At 39.0% G+C, this 17,654-nt stretch overlaps 1 protein-coding gene across 1 annotated transcript in view; it reads right to left on the bottom strand.

Moving 5' to 3' along the window:
- Positions 1-17,654, bottom strand: part of col5a3a (collagen, type V, alpha 3a) — a 52,743-nt gene that overhangs the window by 14,965 nt on the left and 20,124 nt on the right. Inside the window, exons 5-31 of the mRNA XM_077496132.1 lie at positions 17,439-17,561; positions 16,098-16,469; positions 14,311-14,427; positions 14,130-14,240; positions 13,982-14,035; positions 13,849-13,890; positions 12,845-12,907; positions 12,463-12,537; positions 12,254-12,337; positions 12,098-12,154; positions 11,945-11,998; positions 11,753-11,806; positions 11,610-11,663; positions 8,917-8,970; positions 8,694-8,747; positions 8,230-8,274; positions 6,340-6,393; positions 6,201-6,245; positions 5,110-5,163; positions 4,445-4,489; positions 4,074-4,127; positions 2,991-3,035; positions 2,745-2,798; positions 2,015-2,059; positions 1,840-1,893; positions 1,623-1,730; positions 63-116 (exon numbers count right to left, since the gene is read on the bottom strand). Of these exons, the coding sequence (XP_077352258.1) occupies positions 63-116; positions 1,623-1,730; positions 1,840-1,893; positions 2,015-2,059; positions 2,745-2,798; positions 2,991-3,035; positions 4,074-4,127; positions 4,445-4,489; positions 5,110-5,163; positions 6,201-6,245; positions 6,340-6,393; positions 8,230-8,274; positions 8,694-8,747; positions 8,917-8,970; positions 11,610-11,663; positions 11,753-11,806; positions 11,945-11,998; positions 12,098-12,154; positions 12,254-12,337; positions 12,463-12,537; positions 12,845-12,907; positions 13,849-13,890; positions 13,982-14,035; positions 14,130-14,240; positions 14,311-14,427; positions 16,098-16,469; positions 17,439-17,561 (2,025 nt within the window). The remainder of the gene's footprint in view (positions 1-62; positions 117-1,622; positions 1,731-1,839; positions 1,894-2,014; positions 2,060-2,744; positions 2,799-2,990; positions 3,036-4,073; positions 4,128-4,444; positions 4,490-5,109; positions 5,164-6,200; positions 6,246-6,339; positions 6,394-8,229; positions 8,275-8,693; positions 8,748-8,916; positions 8,971-11,609; positions 11,664-11,752; positions 11,807-11,944; positions 11,999-12,097; positions 12,155-12,253; positions 12,338-12,462; positions 12,538-12,844; positions 12,908-13,848; positions 13,891-13,981; positions 14,036-14,129; positions 14,241-14,310; positions 14,428-16,097; positions 16,470-17,438; positions 17,562-17,654) is intronic.

Genomic DNA, 17,654 nt, shown 5'->3' with positions numbered 1-17,654 from the left:
TTTAACCAAATAGGGAAGGCTACAGATAGAAATAACGTTGAACCTCATCAGTAATCAATTACCTTTGACCCTTGACGTCCTGGGTATCCAGGCAGTCCTGGCACTCCAAGATGACCCTACAAAAAACAAACAGGGGCTATAGTGTAGATTTAAAAAAAAAATAAATAAATAAAAAATATATATATATATATATATATATATATATATATATATATATATATATATATATATATATATATATATAATACAGTATAATAGTCAGATGTGACTGTCACGCCGCCACCGGCGTGGCGGTTCATGCTTTTATTTTTGTGTCCCTGTTTCCTGTATTACTTTGAAATCCTAACTCTCCTCTCACCCCAGGTCACATTACCGGTCCCCGCCCATGATTATCACCACCTGCCACCAATCAAGCCAGTCAAATAAAGCCACCTGCATTCTCCCCTCCGTTGCAGACGTGTCACAGTCAGTGCATGGAAGCGTCCCACAATCCTTATGTCCTCGTTCATGTTGCCAAGTGTTTTTGCCTTGTTTTTGTGCCTTTTCCTCCCCAGTGGAGTGCCTTTTGTTACCCCTTTTGCCTTGTGCCCTTTTTCCTCCCTAGCGGAGCGCTTTTCGTTGTCCCCAGTACCTTTTGCCTGTTTTTTCCTCCCTAGTGGAGCGCTTTTTGTTCCCCACTTTTTTGCTTCCCTGTTCTCCTCTCAGCTTGAGAGGAGACACCTGTTGGCCGGAAATAAACCTGCTGCCTTGGTGGCTTACCTTACGCCTGCGTCTGAGTCCTACCTTACCTCGTCGTGTCAGTGACATGTTGATTGAAATGAGCACAATCTAATCGCAGTAACATTTGTCTGTATTTTGTTGAAATGGCCTTCTGTTGCTGCAGTAAAGTTGACCTTTTGGATATTACACATAATTAGCTTTATGATATTAATGTGAAATGGTGTCATAATTCTGACAGGTTTTGTGAGGTCACTCCGTCCTTGACATTCGACCACTCAAATACAGTTGAAAAGAGGCTTTTCTCGAGCAGTGATTCCAAACCAAAGTACTGCAGTATGGTAGTGTGCCATGAGAGTACAACAAAGAACTCAACAGTGTGTGTATCATGACAAGTTTATTGTGGCTCCTTCTGGTGTGCGCGACTTGTTCAACGGGGGTGCAGTATGCTACGATCATGCAGACACGAATGACGAAGAGTTTCACAACTACTGTAAGTTACTCTGTGAGCTGTAGTAATATTAGACGTATTTTCCAGAGGACAACAAACATGTCCCTGTAAGTAAAGTTGTTGTATTTTCTGTCTACATGCACTGTTTGTTTGTGTTCAAAATAGTCACCATAACACTGCCACATAGATGCTATTGGTTAGCCCATCTTTAGCATTTTGCATCGTTTGTTAGCATTAAGCTAAGCAGATTTCAGGCATAGTTTAACATGTGATTCTCTTTTGCGTTTAATGTCAACTCAGAGTGGCATTAAACAACATGAAGTGTCCTGTATGAATATTTGTTGTTGTGTCAAACTGCTGCTTGTTATTTCAAAATGTATATGTTCTGCTGAAAACTAAAAATAGGTCTGTCTGTGCGGCCGAGTACCAAATATATCATATATCTGTACTATACCTTCTCTCCGGCAATCCCAAGCGGTCCTAAATCCCCCATGGCTCCTTGTTGGCCCTTCAGCCCTTCCGTTCCATCCTCTCCACGAGGACCCGGAGCCCCACTGTCCCCCTAAAGGGTAAAAAAATAAAAAAGTCAAAGTTTGTTTTGCAGACTTGTATTAAATAAGTGGAGAAAGGTTGGGGGGGGGGGGCGTTGCTTGCTATAAGGATGTTCTCACTCTGTCTCCCTTGAGGCCCATGTCGCCTTTGAAGCCAGGGAAGCCATCCTCTCCCTAATGAGGGGACAAGACAGATCTTGAATGATAAATGCATTACTGCCTTGTGATAGTAAATCCATAAGATAACTGATGACTCATTTCAAGCAACCAGACACGTAGAACCAAAGTAACGCACCTTTTCTCCTTTGCTACCCTTTAGACCTCTGATGCCATCTGCTCCCTTTAAAAATACAAACAAAAAAACAAAAAGGCTTTATAAAAACTAAATACATAAAAAAATCATATTTAATGTAACTTCCATGAGAATTTTGCATAAAAATCATTTCAAGCGTTGTATTGTTTTCTCTCCATAGCTGCATTCACTGGCACTTCATTAGGTCAAGCAGCACAATCTAATGTGATCAATACAGGACCTGACTGATACTTAATGCTTTCATAATCCTGATGTGATTACTTCGTTTTTGTCTTAATTTGATTATTGTGTTTTAGGTTTACTGCGGTGCTTAATTGATAATTTTTTTAAGCCTATTTAACTACATAAGAGATGCGAGCAAGAGGAGCAACAACAACAAAAAAGTTACCAGTATACAGTAAGTATTTCTCTAAACTAAGCGGTTAAGAAAATGGATGAATAGTTCAAGAAAAATATGCTGTAATTTGTTCATTTTACTATTACTTTTCTAATTATTGGTTTCTGGTGAATTTGATAAATGTGTTCATGTTGGATCACTAAGTCATCGCGATATCGCCTGCATTGAATCTGATTAGATTGCCATTTGTTGACAAGGCATTTGCCTTCACCTATCACCTGTCACTCAAAGACAAGAGCCATTATATGTGAAGAATGACTTTTAGTGAGGGTGCTGAAATAAATATCACAGTCATTATTGCATCCATTGTCTCACCTTGACACCGCGGGTCCCCGGGTAGCCAATTGGCCCCTGGACACCTGGAACTCCCTGCATATGACATGTCATAATATTTATACATTTTTGCAAGCGGAAGCAACAGTGAGAGGCATTTTAATGAGCACATCATTACATTCAGCTGCAGCTTAGAAAGAGAATGACATTTGCGCGTTGTAAATAAGATGAGTTTGTTATTCTTGGCAGAATGTAGCGTGAACAAGCCTGTGATGTGCAGTTACCCACTTGGGTGCCTTTCTCTCCTTGGGGTCCCTCTCTTCCTGGGTGACCCTGCAGCAAGACAACGAACATCGTCTTAAGTTAGCGCCATTGCAAATGTGCCGTCATTGCACTGCGCTTAATGGAATTCCCTTGACTGCAACAAGGCAATTGAAAAGAGGAAAAGTCGGTGTTAGTGAGAGTGAAGCCCCCATTAGAATGCAATTGCTTGAAACAAAGCTTTGCAGGGTAATTAAAAGGAGCATCGAGTGAGAGGCATTCAAATGTGACCCACTGCAATTTAGACTAGCAAATGGGAGACTCCCCCCCCCCCCTCAAATACAGTGGAATCATTGAGGTGGAACACAGTCTCTTGTAATTTGTTCGTATCGTGAAACAATTTTCACTATAGAAAATATAACAAATGGAAGTCGTGTGTTCTACATTCACTGTAGGCAAGTATCATTTTTAAAGTCCCTGTGAAATGAAATTAAGTGTCTTAAGTTCTAAATTTGACATACCACAGAGAAATGTGTTGGTATCAACCCTGACAGATTTAAATGATTACAAAAATCATCTAGTATATAAAATAAGCCTGAAAAATTGTGAAAAATCAAGTCATTTTCTCAGCTCTCAAACCTGTGGGCATGTCCTCAACTGCCAACTGTAAATCAAATACCACAGTTGGAAAAAGGGTTCGATCCTCAGCCCTTGTGACCTTATGGAAGTGTCCTTGAGCAATACACTGAACCCCGATTTGCTCCCAGTGGACCTGGCAGCGTCCTGCATGACAGCAGCTGACCACTGTTGTATGAATGTGTGTGAGAATGGATGAATGTGAGGCATTGTAAAGCGCTTTGGGCACCATATGGTGTAGATAAAACGCTATATAAAAAGCAGTCCATTTACCGTGACCCTAATAAGGACACGTGCTGTTTCCTGAAAAGTTTTTGCTCTTTTATAAACTATATAGATGATACATATGTCTACTTTACACGTTTTTCCTCCATTCCCTTTAACTGTATTGAACAGTGTCATTATCCACGATTGTACAATTGTTACATGCATGGACGGTTTGTTTGGACGCAGTGTGTCTGTGTGTGTACTTACAGGCGCTCCTTCAATGCCTGGTAGTCCTTGCATGCCCTGGTTCCCTTGCGGACCCTGTATTGGACAGAATAGCATATCTTACGTCACATGTGCAACAAATCAATCAAGCACACAAATATCAACACAGACTTGGTCCCAATCTTTTGCTTTTATCAGTCCAGCCTCTTGATGCTCAAAGGCCGAGGCCGTCCTTTATGTCCATTCGCCTGTGTATTTTTCTTTGCCATTGATTTCCTGTCTGTATCAATCCTGTCACAATGGGAGCCAGTGCTAGTTGAATTGTACTGTCCCCTCCCGTGGGCCAGTGCTGTGACAGCTCGCAAGGTCACACGGGTTTAATTCTGGCAATGAGCGAGAGAAAAGCGACCCACCTTCTCTCCCGGCAACCCGATGGGACCCTGGGGGCCGGGCAATCCCTGCGACAGAGCAAAGCATCAGTCAGGTTAAATGTCACAAAATGCAGTGTTAAGCTGAAATATTTGTGTGTATGTGAGTCTGGAATAGTAAGCAGATGGCAGAAGTTGGATGGTTTATTGAAATGGAAAACTAAACTTATTTAAATTTTAAAATAATTACAATAAAACATTTTTGGTATAATTAACCCTTTTTTTTTTTACATGGATTTATTTATTTATTTACTTATTTATTATTTTATTTTGGGGGGTGTATCTCATGTTTTTATTTGTTACAGTGGACACTAGGATAGTATAGCTGTAATATGTTGTAAACTTACCAAGTTTATATATACCATTTTTAACATGAGCATCATGCAATTCAACTTGTGATTGTGATTGGTTAGCTAGGATCCAATCATGAACCAGAAATGCTGACATTATCCAAATTGTGTGTTTTTATTGGTTTAGAGACGCACAATTATGTCATCTCCACTGCAATCAACTATGGCTACGAAGGGGCTAAAATGTGAAAAGGGCAAATATACGTCCACATCCGAAGGAGAAAACTTACTACTTATGAACTACTTATAATGTAGCTTTATCTAAATATTACAGGTCTGGATTTTGATAGTGTGCAGTACCTGTGGTCCAGGATTTCCTTGTTGTCCTGCAGGTCCTACTTCTCCATGCGGACCCTGTAAACAAGCATCATTATTTCTGAGTAGTGTTAATTTTATCAACCATTTTTGAATTCAGTCTCAGTTTTAGTCCAGTTTCAATCATGCTTGTTAGTTTTTATCATAGTTAGTCAACCTCATCCTATTTTTATTTAGTTCATTTTTACTCGACGATAAATCTTACATTTTAGTCTTTACTTTAGTCCAAAAAAAACATGATTTTATTTATCTAGTTTTAGTCAACAAAAAACTGTCAATACTTTAGTCTAGTTTTAGTCAAGACAATCATTTTACATGTATATTTTTTGTCAAAATATTGAACATTTCAGAACTAAAACTATTTCACATAAAATTCCATCTCATCTTTTTAATGAAAAACAACTTAACACACAATTACAGTATGTCAACAAGTGGCTATTATGGCTCCATGCTATGAGCCAGTAAGTTAGCGGTTTGATTAACATTATTGTTGGAATATATATATATATTTTTTCATCTTTCACCTTGAATCCACCTCCTGTCTGTCCCATGTGTGCATGTTGCACTCGCTAGCTGCAGATTTGAAAGGGGGTGTGTCACTGTGTGTCACATAACAGTGTCACTAGTGACAGATTAGCAGAGCCAAGATTTTACAAAAATCATATAATTTCCGTCTCGCTTTTGTTCATGAACGAAAATGTCCATAGATTTTAGTCCAGTTTTTATCAAGTGAAGTACATTTTTGTCTCGTCTTCATTAGTCCACGAAAATGCGTACTGATTCCAGTTATTGTTTACTAATGTGGGTTTTAGTCTAGTCTTGTTTTAGTCCGGTGAAAAATGTGTTGATGAAATTATTTTTGTTGAGAGTTCGGTGACGAAATTAACAGTATTTCTGATTGATTCAGAAAATCATCATCGGTAGTGGTCAGTTGATTTGACCCACATTTGGCGCCCTACCACAAATTATTACAACAAAATGTTTTTTACAAGTCATATCATGTCATGTCAGTGGCAACACATATTGTATATGTAGATTCAAAACAGTCGTGAATGTTATGTTATCAACAGACTTACTTGGTTTCCTTTTGACCCCTGTGCCCCGTCTGCTCCTTGGACACCCTAAAAATGATTGATCTTTGATTGATTGATATTTTATTTCTTTTTTTTTTTTTTTATAATTCTACACTGATTTCTAAATTGAAGGTCAACTTACCGGTTGGCCAGGTTGTCCCGGTGTCCCTCTCGGCCCAGCAAGACCGCGTGTACCCTGAAGGCGAATCATCAATTTATTTGCGTATATTAGACATGATTCAAGGAATACGGCACTGAAAACATGAAGAGACTCAAATGTAAAAAGAGATAACATCAACATTTGTGTAATCTTGTATTTGCACGTGTATATTTGTGTGGGATTTTTTTTTATTTTTTTTGCCAACCCCCTCCACCCCGCTACATCCTCTTTGTAGGCTGGCCAAGCCACCTGTTCCAAAGCCACATCTGTGATCTCCCGGGACGTGATTGATATGGAAATATAATCATTGCGGCCATGATTTTTATCTCTTCACTCTCCCTCTATCTCGTTCCCAGCAAACCCAATTTCTGCCTGGCATTTGTCTCCGGCTGTCACACATTTTTTATTTTTTTTTGTCCTTTTCATTCTCGCTGGTGAAAACAGCCTCTGCAGTTTAACACAGCTCTGCGAGCATGTCTTATGGCACTTTATTTCCTCGCCACGCAGGGTGATGCATTTGGAGGGACAGCCGCCCGCTGAGCCTAAAGCTCCTACTGGGAGGAAGATGGAGTGCAAGTCAATCAGCCTGTGTGTTTGCTGCAGAGATGCACAAGAGAAATGACACGCTCACCACTGGCGCTCCTAACATCTCCGACTGGCTCCTGTTTCTCTTAAGAGGCATTTTGGAGCCATGATAATCTGCCTTGATGACATTTTAGATGTCACTTTACTTATTACCAAAGGTGTGTGGTCTTTTCCAATGCAACTTTTTCATTGGATGCAAAGCTAGCATGCAATGTCAACGTCTGAGTTGTGAAGAGGAAAAATGTGGCTATAATCCAGCCATTCCTACATCCTCCACAATATAATACATATTCATGAATCATATAATATATATACAGTGGACCTCTACATAGTCGAGGTTTGGCATTTGTGGGTTCACCTATTCGTGGATTTTTGGAGGTAACCTATGCATTATTATTCACTGAACCCCTTGCTTATCCACATTTTTGAACAGAGCCCCTACTTATTTGTGGTTTTCCACGTCACTTTTTTTGTCATTTTTTTTTTTATCTTCAAATTGAATTCACACAAATACACAACGATCAGCAAAACAATGTTTCCTCCATTTTTTTCTCAAAGAGAGAGAGAGAGAAAAAAAATCAAATAAGAATGGATAATAGAATTTAAAATAAAAAAAATAGATAATAGAAGCAAAACATAATAAAAATGTCAGGGCCAATTTTAAGGAAAAATCAATAATAATAATAATAATAATAATAATAATAATAATAATAATAATAATAATAATGAGAGATCAAAGTAAGTTTTATTTGGTCACTTTATGAGCACGTTATTTGAAATATTTTACTATTCAATGTTGGGCCCAGTCCCTATCCCGCGAAAATAGAGGAGAAAATTCACTTAACAGAAACTATCCAGCAAATCATCATTACAGACATAAATGTGTCTCATATCACAACACAACAACCGTATTTTGCATAATATATAATTTTCTATGTAATATGTCATCCAATTTGAATGAAGCAGTCATAACCTGCATTTCATAGTGCAACACTTTCCGTACTGCATATTAGTCATTTATGAGAATGTGTGGGATTTAATTGGAGATTGCAGGAGATATCATTATAAGTATTTGATTTCCAACCTTCCTTATAGGGAATATATTTCTATTCTAATGACGTTGCATGTCTGTTGTTCATTAAAAGAATGTACCAGCCACAAGCTCATATCACGTGACACGCTTGTATCTGTATCAAATTATAATCAAATGTAATGAGGTCCCATATAAGTCGTGGAATTAATTCAGAACAGTGTGTGTAGAAAGGCGGTTGTGTGTGTTTTACTCACAGGTTCACCAGGTTGCCCTCTTGGGCCAACAGGTCCATCTGGTCCCTAGTAAATACAAAACAGGCAGCAGATTTTCAAAATGGGTCCCATCCTAATCACAAATATATATGTATAGCTCATTATGTGATTTCGCCCTTCTCATATAAGTTTGTTCTACATCTATAACTGAGAAACTGCTCTCATTCATTTTGCAAGCATCTGGATCGATGACATCATCCTGACAGAATCCCAGTGTCATATTTTTTTGTATTGCATAAACTTGGACATCTTTTTTTGTGCTGGATTTAGGAGTAACTTCAATTCAGAGCAGCCTGCTTTGGTGTGTGTTGCTGTAGCGTTATACGGCGTGTCGTATTGATCGATTTATCACGGTATTAAATCTCTTTTAACCTTGGGGAAAAAATAGAACAAACAAACGCTACATGGCGCATTTTGTCGATTTTGGAGAAACTGTCTTCTCTCACCTTTTCTCCCGGCTCTCCAACTGGCCCATGAGGACCGGGCTTTCCTCTGTCCCCCTACGAAGATACAAAACCGTCATCACAAAGCCGCAGCAAATTTCAAAACGCTTCTCTCCATGGGAGGGAAACTTTGAACAGATGCTACGCTGTGTACGCCGCTATCACAGATTTCACAACAAGACTATACAAATACACATTTTACATGTGCAAAGGAATAAAAACTCACTTTGTGTCCCTGGTTTCCTGGGAGTCCTGGCAGGCCGTCAAAACCTCGATCACCCTGGGAGGTCATATAGCAAGGCTGTCATACTTGTTTTGATTTTGGTTCTCATCATAGTTAGTGTTGCCCTCTGGGGGCAATATGACAAAAATCAGTGTTGGGCACGCCCTATATTTTCATATGCATTACAGTAAGAGAACAACATCCAAAACAAATCACTTGTATTTTGTGTTATTGAGGACAGATTAAATGACATTTGAAAGAAACATCAGCATCTTGAATTTGGACTTTTTTAGGAAGCATTTGATATATGCTCGACACAAGCTGAGCTGCACTGCATTTGTTGTTACAGAATAGGTGTATGGTAGTTGTTAGACTTCTTGTGATCCCTAATAAACTCCAAATCATGTTAATTGCCACTTCATTGGTTGTTATGTTATGAGTTTGGTCTGACAGCAGTTTTTTTTTTAACATAATTATTGGGTGCGTAATCCAAAACTGATCTGTTTTTCTCAATCATGTTAAGTTCTTGAGCTGTTTTCTTTAAAAACAAATAAATAAATATGTGCATTTACTGTATGAAAACAAAACACTAAGTTGGAATAGTTACAATTAGAAGCTTTGAAAGCTAAAAAAACAAAAAAAACAGCATTACTCGAAATAGAACTTACAACAACAGGTTATAAGGTTAAGAAAAAAGCCAGAACTTACCCTCTTAATTGCTACTGTTTGCAGATATTGATAGTACTGACCTTGTCACATACATATCTGTTGATGAGTCCATCATATAATCAGCTGTTCTTATTCGTGTTGATTTTTTTTTTTTTTTTTTTTTTTTTTTTTTTGGTGGATAAGATGTGGAGAAAAAAAACTTGAAGTGCTAGAAAAAAAACTGACTGCAATTTTGAAATCAGCATGCCAATTTTGATTTTAATCAGCAGAGAAATCTAACTCAACAGATCTTTTTTTTTTTTTTCTTCAAAATTGCATCCCAGTGTAAATTGGTCCAAGCATTCACGGGCCACATAAAATGTCATTGATGATCAAATGTGGTCCATGTCATTTATTCTGAGACAAGTTTCATAGAATAACATGTAATTTAAACACATGTGGCACAAATAATAGCATTGAAAAATGATTAGGACAAATATTACGGCTGGTAGTGTTGCCACAGTTACCTTGAAAAAGTGGCTTAGTTACTTTACTGATTACTTGGTTTTAAAAGTAACTAAATTGCGTTACTGATTACTTTCAGCAGCTCAACATAAAGATAATGCGGTAGAAACGGAGTTCCAAATACTTTATTGAAAGTGCATTTTTAACATGAAAATAAAGTTTTTTTTTAATGAACAACAAAATAGGCAGTCGCTCTTGACTTCTTGTAAATACTTTTTATAAAACAAAAAATAAAAATCTATTCAGGTTGAAAATGAAAATCCCCTTAATTCCTCTATTGTTTGTTCCGCTATTCCAGTGTGTACACTTGAGTCGACTCGTGCATGCTGAAATGAAAACGTGACTTGTCTGACGTCACTCCCCCTGGCGAGAGGGCGGAGACGACCTCATCCCATAATGCTTCACGGACCAGTTGAGGATGGAAAAAAAATATTTCTTTTACCACTTTTATGGTCCATAATGTACACTTTTTTTTGTTGTGTTGTGTGCCTGTTAGTTAATAAAACGAGTAGTAAAAGTATCATCACTTTTGTTTTGAATGTGCAAACCATTCACGACCAGACCATGGCTGATTTCAGTGTGGTGATCAATGACTTCTGCCTCATCTTCGTAGTTGTTTGTGACTGTTACAACAGTGAGATATTTTGCCTTCTTCACGAAAATGTGGAGTAACGCATTGAATCCCTGGACAGTAACTTTAAACTGACTACTTTGTAGAATAAAGTAACGCGTTAGACTACTAGTTACTTTGAAAAGCAAATGTTTTTGAGTTACGAGTTACCGGCAACACTGAGGCTGGGTAGTTAGTTTAGTAGTGGTAGTTAGTTTAGTTAGTAAAGATTAGTAGGCTGGGTAGTTAGTTTAGTAGTGGTAGTTAGTTTAGTTAGTAAGTACGAGGTGGACTTAGTCAGACCCAAGATTTCACCTGCCTGCCTGGAAAACATATTCATCGATATCCAGTATCTTGGGCGGTTTTATGTTTCCACGTTTGGAGAAGTGACCTTTTCTCTCCCTAGTGCACACTAAAGGCATGTTTGAGCAAGTGTGGTATGGTAGCACTGACCTATTCTAACAACATAAATTTGGGACATGGAATGTCTTGATTTATGCTTGGCTGCTCTGTGGATGTTTCAAGTATTTTTTTGTTTTTTGGTATCCAGTCAGATTGCAGCATCTGTGTGCTGTTATGTGTCCTTCAGAATGTGTCGAACAGTACAGACTGACCATTTAACCCTTCAAATTTGAAATTCATCTCACGCTCAATGTCATCATTTTTCAAATTGTTTGACATGATAGTGGTAGTCCACACAAATGGCCCAGTTGTAAATTAAAAACTGCACGTAATAAAGGCATTATAATGAAAACAATTGGCAAGTCTTTACCATACAATTCCATTATTTATAAGAATACCTGTTTTCCCTTGTGCTCAACCAAGCTCACAAACTATTTTTTTCCATGAATATTCCTCGCAGCCCGATTAAACAAGCATCTCACCACTGCAATGCAGCACTGTGGTATCATACCTTCACACCAGTTTCACCTGGAGCTCCACGCCCTCCATCTGTTCCAGCATGTCCCTAAACGAAGCATGATCCCACAAAATAAATAAGATATTGTTTTTCATGTATTCATTTATTTATAATTTCCATTCCATCCCACAGCTTACCCTTTTTCCCAGTTTCCCGTTGCTTCCTTGAGGTCCTGGCAATCCTTGAGGTCCCTGTATGGACGCGATAAATGGAAACATAATGTGTGAAAAAGATGGGAGCAAGCGAGATGAAAGGAAAATCAATACAGCGACAAGGAACACGAGTGGCAGATGGAAGCTTGCAGTGATATAAACATGTCTGCTCATTACCGGAGGGCCGGGATCGCCAATGTTTCCTTTGGGGCCAGCTGGGCCTGTAGCACCCTGTCAGATACATGAGGAGCAAGTTATTGACATGTGAAGCAATACAAGATTGAGCATTGATCCTTTAAAAAGCTCCTGTATCAGGACAATTTGACTTACCAGTGGGCCTGGTCGCCCTGTAAGGCCCCCCGGACCCGGAGGTCCCTTCATTGACAGCTAGAAGGAAGGCACAATGACATGACAAATGTCTTATGATCAGCGTCAATTGCTCGAATGGCAGGATGCTACATACACAAGATTCGAGAGGAGATGTACCTGGGCCTGTTGAATGATAGCTTGCGCCTGGGCCTCTTGGGGAGACACCACTGGTCCCTTTTGGGAATCACTTCTATACTGGAACTGAGGGCAAAATTAAAGTCAGGAGGAGTCCCCTAAAGTGGATGAAGCTCAGTCAAACAGCCCCCCCTTGTGGTCAATACTGGTAAGGGAGGATCTGTGTTGGTTAGTATGTGTCCAAGTCTTACAGGGAGCATCAGCAAGGTTCCTTGTGGACCTGGAATTCCGTCAACCCCAGGAAGACCAGGACGTCCTTCAGGGCCCTTAAAATACATGATAAGCATACACAGCATTTGTAATAAGAAATCCATCCATCCATCCATTATCTGAACCGCTTATTGTAACCATCAAGCCATCCATATTCTCATTTAACGTTTGGCACTACCTTGTTGTGCACTGTCAACGTTTTATTTGAACAAGCGCACAAACCAAGAATGAAAAAGGAGGTCAAATGCGTCAACATCTTTCAGTCCAGCCAATTGAACTCTGCAAAGTGGGCCACTGTAACCACATTTTTTTTTTTTTGGGTCTGTGGTCAAATATGAGTCTAATGCGTTACGCTCCACTCACCACTTCGCCAGGGTCTCCCCTGGGTCCTGGGGGTCCAATCGGTCCAACTGGACCAGGAAGTCCCTGCGAAGGATAATAAGATAGTCACTCTAACTTTCATATCCTTCAAATACATTGTAGTGGCGTCTTAATTCTAGGCCGTACCACAATTAATCACTGAATGTGTTATCTGCCTAATTTATAAATGGAGCACTTCAAATAGACTTTTATTCCCCCCCATCGTTTTGTTGCTTCATTACAAAATGATAACAATAATGTTTTCAATGCTGTGTGTCTGTGTGGATGTCATTACCACAAAACACAGAACAGAGATGGCATCTGTAAAGCTGACGTTTAGGAGCGAAACTGTATTTATTGCATGCAAGACATAAATACACGGATGTATATTATACCATGTTCGCTTGCAAGGTTATTAAAGTATAGTTAGGTATGCATTTTTGTAATAGCATTTAATTTCATACATATGTTTTGGGGGTTCATTTTAAATATATTTTCATTTCGGTATTACTGTTCGGCCGTACAGAAGAAGGAAGATCGAAAAATTGTTTACTTTATTACAAAATGTTTATTGAGACATTTTTTTTAAATCTTTAAATTCACACTCCATGTGTTCAAGTAAATAAATAAAAATACATAAATAAACCTTAACTTAAAATTATGTCATTTCATAATATAGTGAACCCCACATAATCAGGGTTTGACATTAATTTGCTGACCCATTCACCTATTTACTGTGGTTCTGTCTACTTTTACAAATACTGCTTTGTCGCCATCCTGTGGAATATTGGTACCAAGAACTACGTCGACGCAAAGGTCGATACTTCGGCCATATGCTTGTCTAACAGGAAAAAAAATGATTTGCTGCCACCTTGTGGCATCTCTGGATATTTTTTATTTCGATTCGATTAACAAGTAGTACCTTGAATTGAATCATTAAAACCATCCCCTTGTCATTTTTTTTTTTTTATATAAATACCCAAATGGACACAGGAACACCAACTCACCTCCAGTCCTGGCGGGCCAGCTGGTCCTTCCACTAGTGCACCCTATAAAGCAAATAATCCGAATATCAACTCATTTGCATGCTTTTCTAGCTGAAGCCACTATGCTAGTCATGCAATGCCTCTGGCAGCTCACCGGCTCAAATACCCCGGGCTCGCCCTTCTGTCCTTTCTCAGTCGGTAGTCTTGCCTGAGGAAGGGAAGCAAACGAACACGACATCGCTTGACACTGCCCATTGGGAAAAACTGACCTCTGGCTTCAAATGCCCGACTGGAGGTTTTACCGTTCCTTCCCACGTCTCTGCTCCTTCTCGCAATGCAAAGTCGTAGCCTTCGTCGTATATTTCATAGTCCTCATACTCGGACTTGGTATCATTGTAGTCGTGTTCGAGGACCTGTTTTCAAATGCTATTACTGACACCTATGGTGAATGTGACATTTTTTTCCTGTGTATGTTCAACCGACCTCTGATTCAGTAATATTTGTGCCCGCTGTTACTATAGAAACAGCGAGGCCATCAACAAGGTTGTCATAAATGTCGTCGCCGTTCTCCACCTGTGGGCTCTTCACCATCTCCGTCACCTGCAGGTCAATAGAGAGATGAAATGTTAGCGCAACAGGTGGCCAATTGGGCAGCAGGGATGTGGTGGTCATCCCTGATGCAGGCTGGTGCCAATTAGAAATATGAGGCTGTATCAGATTCACAGCTGCAAAGCAGAAACAGCAGTGGAAATTAGTTTACAGCACAAATAGGCAAGTCATTCCTTGTGTGTTACTGGGACGTGACACAATTTGAACAGATGCTATGCTAATTAAGCTCAACATAATAGACACATACTGTATTGTACTGTACATACCAGGGATACATTTAACTGCATTTGCTTGAGAAAATGGTGTTACGTCGCTACTGTAGGAATAGAACTCCATTTTGTCTCAATCACAATTAATTATTGACCAAGGTTATTTTAGTTAACTAAAACTAACGAAAAAACAAACTACAATTCAAAAAACAATTTCAGTAACGAAATAAAATAAAACCGAAAATGCTTTTTAAATAGCGAAAACTAACTGAAACTACATATTATGTTTACAAAACGAACTAATACTATAATTATAGCAAAAATGTCCTTCGTTTTAGTCTTTGGTAATTTAATGCATGAGCCTTTGGGGATGATTTTAAATGTGATTATAAGATCATTTATTTTGTTATTAACCGGAATATGGTGAAAAGAAAGTTTGTCTTACGTAAGTAACGTCATCTAGCAGCAGCCCATAGAAAAGCACCTTCAGATGACGTCGGTACCATGCTGTTTTTTGTTTTTTTTTAAATATTGTGCACAATACACTTAAAAAAAACTAAAACTAATACTGAAAGTAACTAAAACTAAACTAAAAGTAAGGTTTTTTAAGTAACTAAAACTAATTAAAAAAAATGACAGAACCACTCTGAAAACTAATTAAAACTAACTAAATTAAAAAAAAATAATCAAAACGAAATAAAAACTAATTTAAAGGAAAATTCCCAAACTATAAATAACCCTGTTCTTGAGTGAGTTCCAACTAATCGATTATCAACTAGCAAGTAATCGACACCCCCTAAAAGTTTTAAAATTGCCTAGAAATGACACAAGATAGAGCCAAAGCACTAATTTATGTGTTTGTTTGTTTGTTTGTTTGTTTGTTTGTTTGTTTGTTTGTTTGTTTGTTTGTTTGTTTGTTTGTTTGTTTGTTTGTTTGTTTGTTTTTGTTTTTTAACTAGCTAGTGGTTTCAACAAATAGAAGCCCCTCACTTCAACATAATTCCTTGGCACTAACATGCTACAAGATGGCGCCAAAGCAATTATTTTAAATTAGACCAGGCTTTGCCGCCATCTTGTGGCATCTTACAGCCTTTCAGAAAGAGCACAAGCAAATAGCCAAATTTTTCAGTGACTAACAGAAGGTAGCTTCCAAAAAAAATCTGCAAATAGGTGTGGGAACACTAATTATTATGCCCATTTCTAGTACATAGCATGCAGATCACGCTGGTCCACGCAAATTATACTTGGCGTGTATTCGCTAAACACACAGAAGACAGAAAGCCTACTCAAGACTCGAGACGCATTCTCTAATTTGTTGTCATAAAGTTGAATTAGGGAGTGCTGAGGGTGCTGGCTGGTTAGTGGCGAGCAGTTGGAGAAATGTGAGATTAGCAGGGGGAGCAGTTGGTTATTGTGTCCAAAAAAAAAACAAAAAACAGCGGAGTTGTCTACCTCAACATGAACTTGAGATTGGACTACGGTGTCTGGTGAGGGGGCTTCCGTTGCCGGTTCATTCGTAGGCATCTCCATCAGGGGCTCAGCCTCGTAGACTTGAGTGGGACTGACTGTTTCTTCAATGCTTTTGATGTCCAAAAAAGGCTCTTGGGACAGATACTCGGGCAGCATCGTAGACACTCTAATGAAGCCATCCTCCAAAGTTTCCTCCTCGGGTTTTTTCTTCCTAGATCCTCTCTTCTTCCCCTTACCTTTGCCTTTCCCCTTGCCTTTACGTTTGCCTTTGCTCTTGTCCCTCTTCTTTTTGTTCTTTTTGCCCTTCTTGCCCTCTTTGGCTTGTTGTTCTTCCGTCCGGTCCAGTTGGGACTTCTTTTTGTGAAAATAGGGCATTGTGAGGAAAGGTAGGATGACAGACAAAGAAGCACTTGTGAATGTAGCAAATAATAATCCGTGTGTGATAGAGCAATAGACAAAATGAGGAACAAATAAAATCAAGACTATCTGGTGGTATCCAGCTCAACTGTGACTCTAGTCTAAGGACAAGCCCTATAGAAAATGGATGGCTAGGTTTATAATTTATGAAGTGAAAGCAATATTTATAGCATCTATCTGACCTGTGTTCCGCACACACGCTTACAATCTCTCTATGCAAACAGCAATAAATTTGTAGCAGTAAAAAAACAACATTGGGGATTTCGATCGAAACGGGGTCAGTGTGTGCAGTGGGATGTCGACCAGTGGGGAATGTTGACAAGGTTTTGGCATTCTGAGCTCATCCCAGAGCTGAAATAGTTTCGGAAAAGCCAACTGGATGGCTATCAACAAGATGGACACTTTCTGGATTGTTTTCATTGACCAGATTTTGTGCAGACACACGTGCACAGATGCGGTATAAGTGTCCGTGAGAAGTGTGTCACTGGCTGATTTGGCTGATTTAATGCTCGTCTTGCTCAAGATCGGTTTGCTTCATCTCAGCTGTTATTCCCTCGACAAAGAAGCACTTGATTTAAAGGAAATGCTTTTCTGCTGGCTTTTTCAAGGAAGTCATCAATCATCCAAATCATCAGTATGTGCTCCATTGTATGTTTTGTGTATTTGTCATTTTATTGGCTTACTAGCTGATAACTGGCCATGTGGGCTAAAACTTGGAAACAAGAACATAATCTCATCCCAATGATAATGAATACAACTCCTTCTATTAAGGGATATTACTTTATCTGACATTCCTATTCTCTACCTTGCAAAGACACAAGTGTTAAATAGAAGTTGTAGGAAGCTGGATTGTCATATTGTATCATTTTCAATTGGGAAATCTTCCCAGTGGGTGGCAGTACTGACCCCCTGAAGGTCCAGGTCTTGGGTGCTGTGGTGCAAGGTGGAGTCACAGTCTGGCATGTAGTTAATACAGTATGAGGCAGCAGCCTGGGGGTCGTCGTCAATCAGCAGTTGTTGAATTTCTCCCTGCAAAGAATGCAAAAAAACAAAAACAAAAAAACAAACAAAAAAACATGACAACTGTAATTGGTGCACAGTGTGATATGGTGTCTGATTGGA

The sequence above is a fragment of the Festucalex cinctus genome, chromosome 1 (assembly GCF_051991245.1).
Source record: "Festucalex cinctus isolate MCC-2025b chromosome 1, RoL_Fcin_1.0, whole genome shotgun sequence".
Classification (NCBI taxonomy): Eukaryota; Metazoa; Chordata; class Actinopteri; order Syngnathiformes; family Syngnathidae; genus Festucalex; species Festucalex cinctus.
The sequence above is the reverse complement of the archived record's forward strand: the minus strand, read 5'-3'. Positions and strand labels throughout refer to the sequence as shown.